This window comes from Talpa occidentalis, unplaced genomic scaffold, assembly GCF_014898055.3.
Source record: "Talpa occidentalis isolate TD23 unplaced genomic scaffold, MPIMG_talOcc4v2.1 talOcc4.8, whole genome shotgun sequence".
NCBI lineage: Eukaryota > Metazoa > Chordata > Mammalia > Eulipotyphla > Talpidae > Talpa > Talpa occidentalis.
In genome coordinates, this window is record NW_023605194.1 from 31,428,285 (window position 1) to 31,435,925 (window position 7,641).

Here is a 7,641-nt window from a genome sequence, read left to right on the forward strand (position 1 = left end):
TTTTTGTTGATTTTGATTTTCACTTTCTTATAGTTATTCATTTTCCTGGTCCCTTATTTAAGTTTTCTAGATTCCTGCTATGAGTGAGACCATCCGGTATTTTTCAGGCCCTTAGTATTTTTAACATAAATGGATAAAAACAAGTTTTCCCAAGCAATCTGAATTATTATCAACAGAGCTAAATCCAATTTCTTCCAGGATACGTCAGAAAATTCAAGTTTAATTTTTATTCCTTGGACTTCAAATTAATACACTGACAGTTCTGTTGGAGTTTAATATATACTGGTGCTTGTCCTCTAATTTTTGATGCTCCAATTCCTGCAAAGTATACTTTGCATAGCGATTGAGCATTGTTTGTCTTCCTGGTAAAAATGTGGGGTTTTTACTGCCAAAGCAAACTGGTTAGATGGAGTCACACACAAAATGATAGGAAGACTTAATGACAATCTGATAAAAGGTCTCTACCATTATTGTAGCTCTTCATTACCTAGTATACTGGGAGTAGGGATTATAGGAAATTGCTTTCCATGAAGTAAAAATTGGGACAAAAAAAATAATACTGGGAACAAAAAGAATTTTAAATTCCCTATTTTACTAAAAATTGTGAACAACAAACCTCTCAGACCTAAGTACTAGAAGACATACCAATTACCTTTCTTTTTTTTTTTAAAGAGGCATGCACTTTTATTTATTTATGATTTATTTGTTTGTTTGTTTGTTTTGTTTATACATGCACTGGGCACAGTCAGAAGCACGGGAAGGTGAGAGAACTCACCAGAGCCAGAGCGGGGAGCAGAGCAGGCAGAAAGACCGAAGTACACTGCTGAGGGGAGCAGCGGGCGGCAGGAGAGGTCTGCGCGCCATGTGGGAGCCCCCTCCGGTGGCCAGGGAGCAGCCGGGGGTGGAACTGGCGCTGCAGAGGCTGCGGGCAGCTTCGCAACCCAGCGCCCAACTGCTGCGCCACCGGGGAGGCCCACCAATTACCTTTCTTAAGAGAACTTTCAGATTGAGTTAAATCCTAAAGTAAAAAAGCGTACAAAGGCTACATTTTTTTCTCTTGGAGGACAGATTAAGACACATAACATAGCCATGACTTAAAAATATTATAAAGTGTGGTTTATTCTAAGTTATCCATGTTTTGATGGTTGTCAATTCAAAAGCCTTTTTTCAGTGAAGGGAGAGGATGTTTTGTTTTCAAACAGTATAGTAGTACTTATTTGGTCTTCTGCAGAATTCTGCCATTTACCACACAATTATATCCCAGAGGTGGAGGGGCACTAATACTGCACTGACTTCAATCCTTAGCTGCCTCTCCTGCCCTCCACTCCTGCATGCTGTCACTCAAAGAAAAGACAAAAACTTGCAAGCTGACCACAGATTTGAGGCATACAGCAGGGGACCGGGAGGGAGTGGAGTCAAAATGGGGGATGGATCCAGGGTGCTAAGAACTACAGGGATAACACATGACGGAAGAAATCAAATAATGTCCAAATATTAACAAAGATGTAAGAAAATAAATTTAAAAACAAACAACTACAACAACAAAACAAAGATAAGAACGAAGCATTACTTGCTATTGTTTATTTGTTGTTGAATAAAAGATTTAGGGTCAGTGTATTAGAGGTGTCCACTACTCACAGGTCATTGAGTTGAGTTAAATGACTACAGTTTTAGAAAGTTCAGTGATAGGGCCTCCCAGGTGGTGCAGCGCTGTGAAGCTGTCTGCAGCCTCTGCAGTGCGGGTTTGATTGCCAGCCGGCCAGGGAGATGCCCACATGGCGTGGCAGACCTCTCCTGACTCACCTGCTGCAACCTTCAGCAGTGTACTTCGGTCAATCTGCCTGTTCTGCTCCCAACTCTCTCTCTGGTGAATCCTCTCACCCTCCCATGCCTCTGGCCTGTACCCCAGTTCTTGTATAAATAAAAATAAAAATCTTAAAAAAAGTTCAGTGATAGAAGAGTCAGTCACAGGGTATTCTGACTTAAGTTTTAAAATTAAGACAGTGGCAGGGGGAAGACAGTCTCAAAGAAAAAAACAAATCAACTTCTCTATTAATATTATCAATCTGTATCCCTCCCCTCCAACTGACTTCAAAATGGCAAACATCCTTCTGGATTGTCCAGATAGAACCAAGGCCAAAGAAATACAGAGAACTGATTCTAAGAAAGTTAATAGGTACAATCAATCATGGATAAAGTTTTCAAACATGTAAGAACCTTTGAAAAAGTCTTCTCAAAGCAGAAATTCTCCCAATGTTCATTTTTGCTGGAAATATTTTTTAAGGTCTGTTAAAAATTTTTCTTCAGAGCCTATAATACACTCTTCTGAAAATCTTTAATCTAAAGGTTTGTTAAATGTGGCATATAGGAAAATAAGCACAAGAATACTACTATTAAATATTTACTTGGAACAAAGTATATACCAGCCATCCCCAGGTCTTAAAACTACCTTACAAGATTCCCTTACAAAGCCCATATATAATTAGATTGGTTGCTTTGCTTCAACTTTGAGAATTTTATTTCAGAAAACATAGGTCTAAGGTCACCCTGCGGAAAGATTAGATAAAAAGCTGAGGACTGGGAAAAAGATGAAAGCAACAGACAAAGTTTTGGGGTTTTTTTCTTTTGAAAAGAACGTTGGTAGAGAAGATAGTTTGTTGAGTGTGGCTAGGGAGAGAACAGTGTGCTTAAGTGGGAAAGATGAAGTTCACAGTAATGATTGGAAAATTACAATCTTTTTCACTTAATATAGCCTGCATTTCTAAGGGAAGAATGGGAGCAAGGGGTTAATAACTTTTTTACAAATAAAAAAAAGTTTTAACTGTTTAACTGTTAAAAAAAAAATCCCACTTAAAGTGAGTTCCTCTTAGAAAGCACATTCTCTGCAGAGGGTTATGAGTGGGTAGGAAGATTGTGGAGTGTCATGAAAGCAAAGCATGGACCTAAATTTTGCTGATCACCTCTTTAGTATTCTGTTTATTTATCTTCAACAGATGGATATGTTCATAAAGACTTTCTTTCATAGTTAACTAATCCCCCCCCCATCCTATTCTCTCCATAGTTTTTCAAATTCCGAAGATAATACATTTTCTTTCATATTATATTATCTTGTAATGGTTGCCATTATTCACTGCAATTCAGTTTCTCAAATCCAACAGAGAACTGTTTCTTACACTCTAGCATAAGTAAGTGCTACAGTAACAGTGGTTAGGTATAGTTGATGCAATTTGTTGCTGGGTTCAACATTTGGTATTAAAACTGCTGTGGCAACAGGAGGAAGAGGATTGCGGTAAACTTTAGTTGCTTTAATGACTGTGAAGTTGTGATTTATAAAGATAGGAGAGGACCTGGCATTTAAAAAATACAAAGAACTTCAAGGAAAAAAATCAAGTCCTGCAGAAAAACAAAACTGAAATATTAGGTTATTGTAAGCCTTTTAAGAGACTGGAAATACTGCCAACAATAGAGTAATATAACTTGATGTCCATTTTACAAACACATTGCAATGTACTATATTAACTTTGCCTCTTCCTCAACATACTTGCTTAGCCTTTTTTTTTTTTTTTTGAGCGTGAACTTGGTTTAGAGAATAAAGAAGTGGTAGGAAGAAGGAAGGCAATGTAGGATATTGACAACACAGTTTATATAATAATTTTGGAGCTGGTGAGGGAATTTGGAGGTCAACAAGATTGAAAAAGGAACCAAGACAGCAAGAGGATAATTAAGCTCCAAAGACAAATGCCGGAAGTGGGTGGGGTCAATGCAAATTTAGCAATAAGTAAATCATTAAGCACTTTTAAAACCACCTTTGTTCCCCGGTTGGGAATGCCAGCCAGCACATCCTGGGCCAGGTTTCCAAAGACAAAGGGTCTACACACCATCAAACCTTCAGCAAGACTCTTCACCTACCTGGATTCTTTTTTTAAATTTAAAAAAGTGGCTTTGCCCTTTCTATTTTTAGGTTACTTTAAAGGACCTTTAAATTATGTGACTTACTGGGGAAAAAAGCTTTTATTTGCTCAGAGAAAGCAAACTGCCCGCAGAAGCCAAATCTACAGAAATTCAAAAATTTCAACTATAGTACAACTTGGTGACTACCAAATTATAACTGACTCAACGCCTTTCTTCCTGTACTTTATCTTTTCCCCAAGCTCAAACCTGGTGCTAGCCAGGACTAGTACACACCCCCAGGGCTATTTCATTCCATTGGTTGGCAGGATGTCCAGCAGTCTACACCCTTTAGATTTACTGTCAGGTCGCCCGGTGTTTATTTGTCAGAGATGTTACATTGCTCTTGTATTACTTTTCTTGCTTCCTTTTTTGCACAAAACAGAAATTACAGGGTAGAAAATGACCTAATTTAAAAGATCAAGGTAAAATCAATATATTCATTTGCCTAAAACTGTCTACATTTAAAACCTAGGGGGCAATTAATTTTGGACGTTCCTGCATGATCTGCCACTACTATAAAAAAGAGTGGAAAAAAATGCGAAAACAATTATTTCATAGTTTGCATTCGTGTGAGTCATAGAAGCCCACAAAAACTTGCACAGGCACAATCAGATGGGCCGGACACTCCCTCTCGTAGAAGTGCATTTTGTCAGGACCCACCCTGTGAGTCACAGATCCTGGATCAAAAGAAGAGCGGTGCAGTGTCTGTTCTGCACACAGCATCAACATATGCAGAAAACCGGGATGATGGCTCGCGGGGGGCAAGGAGACAGGACCAACCGTGTGGTGGTCTTAAGGCGGAAAAATTACTAGGCACCCGAGCCTGATGCACCCGATGTGGGAGGTGGGCGACCTCGGAAGGGGCCCGGCGCCCGCGAGGCGGCCCGAGCGGCGGCCCCCCGGCTGCGAAGCGGCGGGGTGGAGCAGGGGCGCGGGGTTAGAGCGCGGGGGCCGGTTCGGGGAGGGGGGGCGCTCACCTCCCTTGCAGGGCGTGCGGTGCTGGCTGTGCTGGGCCCGGTAGCCTTCGATGACCTCCCAGGAGCCGTCGTCGCGCCGGATGGGGAAGGACAGGCTTAGCACATGGTTGCAGGGCTTGATGATCCGCAGGATGCCGCGCACCCGGTTGCGCTTCTGATCCTCGCTCTCCCGGGTCTTGAGGTCCTCCACCAGCTTGTCCTCCACGATGCTGGCGCCGCGATCGAAGAAGCCCTCCACCATCTTGAAGAAGTTGGGGTCGTCCTCGCGGTCGGCCACCGCCTCGCTGTAGTGTCGCCGGGCGGGCAGCGCGAGCCCCGGCTGCGGGGCGGCGGCGGGCTGCCCCCGGGCCCGGCCCAGCAGCGCGGCCGAGTCGGCAGCCGCCGAGCCGAGGACGGCGGGCCCGGCGCGAGCCAGCAGCAGCGCTTCCCCGAGGCAGCGGTACATGGCGGCGGGGCGGAGGCCGCGGAGCCGAGGCGCTCTCGGAAGCCCGGGGACGGAGAGAGGGAGGAAGGGCCCGCTGCGGGCTGCCTTTTTAAGCCGCAGTTTCCTGCCTTCCTGACTGTCCCCTCCCCTCCGGCGCTCGCCGCCTAACGGAGAGGACGGACTTTGAGGACCGCGGGCCGACGTCGCCAGTGAATGGCAGGGCGGGGGGCGCGCGCCGCCCAGGGAGCCCGGCCTCCGCCCACGCCGCGGCCTCGCCCGGCCTCCCTGGCGGCGGCGCGTGCCGGCGGGGCGCGCCCGGCGCGCATGCTCGCTCCGGCTCCGGTGGGAGGGGCGCGGGCCCCCGCGGGCTGCCGGGAGCTGCGGGGAGCCGCTGTTTCAGGTCTGCGCGCGGCCGGGGTCTCCCCCGGGTGGGGGTGAGGGGAGCCAGGGCCGGCGGGGGGTCTCCCGAGGCGGGGGTTCTCCCAGGGAGAGGCCCAGGCCGGGCCCGGGCCCAGTTCCGGGTTGGGGGTGTCCCTGAGGCGCGCTCTCCCTGGCCGCCTCCGGGGGGCGCTGCGAGGCCGGGCCGGGGACGTGCGGAGGTGAGGATGGTGCGGTCTGGCCGCGGGCCCGGGGCGAGTGAGTCATGGGTGTCCCTCCTTTCCGCCCGCGCGCCCTCGGGCGGGGCCGCTGCCCCGGGGCCTGTCCTCGTGCGGCCCGGAGGGGCCCCTCGCGGGGCTCTCGCTCCGGGCGGGAGGAGAAGTTCAAGATGTGGCGCTTGGAGGCTGAGCTGAGGGTTTGGCTTGTCAGCCGCACTGCGAGGAAGTTAATGTCGTCCAGAGTCAGGGTTTTTGGGGGACTTGCAGAAACTAAAGAAAGTCTGGGAGTTGGGGATCTCTTGCTGTCTGACTTTGCTACTTGAATTAAGGTTTTGATTTTGTCCCTTTCAGCTACTCAAATAGGCTGAGATAAAATAGTTAGGCAAATCACTGTTTTATCTTCCTGTCAGTTACTGTGCTTCCTCCTTTCAGAAACGTTCTTGAAATGGCCCAAAAACAAGGTCACTTACTGTAGAAATGCAAAAATATCCCAGGAAGTCCTTTCTCAGTACTATTTCTGCTAAATCCTTCAGGGTAGGATTGGCAAACTTTAAGCTACCTGAGGGTTTAATTATTCACTTACATTAGACTCCTGTGGGTGCCCTAGGACTCAGACTTTTAAGAAAACCTGCCAAAGGCCCCTTACTCGCTTAAATGGACCCAGTGTCCTCCGGTGGTTTTAAAATGGCAACTTTTTGATCCTCAAAACTACTTTGCTTCCTTAAAATTCGCTTTACTCATCTATTAGAATATGGAAAAGAATATTCTAATTCTCACAGTATTCTGTTAAGGGTAAGGTGGCAATCTAGGTCAATTAAATTACATTCATCTAAGTGTACCCTCAAAGCAAAAAAGATGGAATTTATATTTTACTTTCTTTGCCAGATAAATGGTAGTTATTTATATCTGAATTGTGTCTTTTAGCGAAAAACATCCTCTGAACTGTGCCCTGAATTTGTGGTGTTGATAAAAAGATTTAAGATATCAAATTTCCTTTTCATTTGACAGTATTTTCATTTTACATTATAATTCAACCCCCCATCTTGGAATTTCAGAATATAAAGTGATTATCATCAGTAAACATGTGGACATTTTTTCTCTTCAGATTAAATTCTTTGGTATGTTTTGAGGAAAGTGGTTTAAAAGCTTAATTTATTGCCCTTGTTTATCTCTTTCTTGATAACCATAACCTTCAGAAAAATAAATGTTTAACTTTGCTTCTTCCAGTTTTGTTCACCTGAATTCAAGAAGGTGGAAAGACTTTGGAAGGAGTGAGGCCATTATTTTTGGGAGTTTTCTCTGTGCAGATAACTTACAAAATGGCACCACAAGAATGTGATAAAGTAGATGCTTTTATATTTAAATCTTCTTTATTTTTTAACTTATAAATAAGTTGTAAAAAAAAAATCAAACAGAACAGCATCTTTCTTTGTTCATGAAGAAAACCTTTGCCAAAGTCTTGCCAGTCAACTTCAGCTTTCTTAGACTCCAGTAGCTAGAATTGGGTTATATTTGTTGTCCATGTCCTTGCTGTAAGGGAGACTATAAGAAGGACTTTCTGGAACTTTTAACTTCTGAAATATAGGCAGGTTCTGCCAACAAGAAAGAAAGGATGAAGGGAATTGCTAAGTTGTTGAGCAGTAGTCTTTGCAACATTTGCCACTGAAAAGAACTGACCTACTGTGTACTATCT

General features: G+C 45.0%; 1 protein-coding gene across 1 annotated transcript; it reads right to left on the reverse strand.

The window, feature by feature from the left end:
- Positions 1 to 4,743: 4,743 nt before the first annotated feature.
- On the reverse strand, positions 4,744 to 5,373 carry LOC119234614 (glutamate dehydrogenase 1, mitochondrial-like). Its single transcript, XM_037497671.1, has one exon. It carries the CDS (start codon positions 5,371 to 5,373, stop codon positions 4,744 to 4,746), a length of 630 nt encoding a protein of 209 aa, XP_037353568.1.
- Between the last annotated feature and the right edge of the window lie 2,268 nt (positions 5,374 to 7,641).

What these genes read in the sequence shown, in the direction of transcription:
- LOC119234614 (XM_037497671.1), bottom strand. Translation starts at nt 5,373, where the DNA reads ATGTACCGCTGCCTCGGGGAAGCGCTGCTGCTGGCTCGCGCCGGGCCC.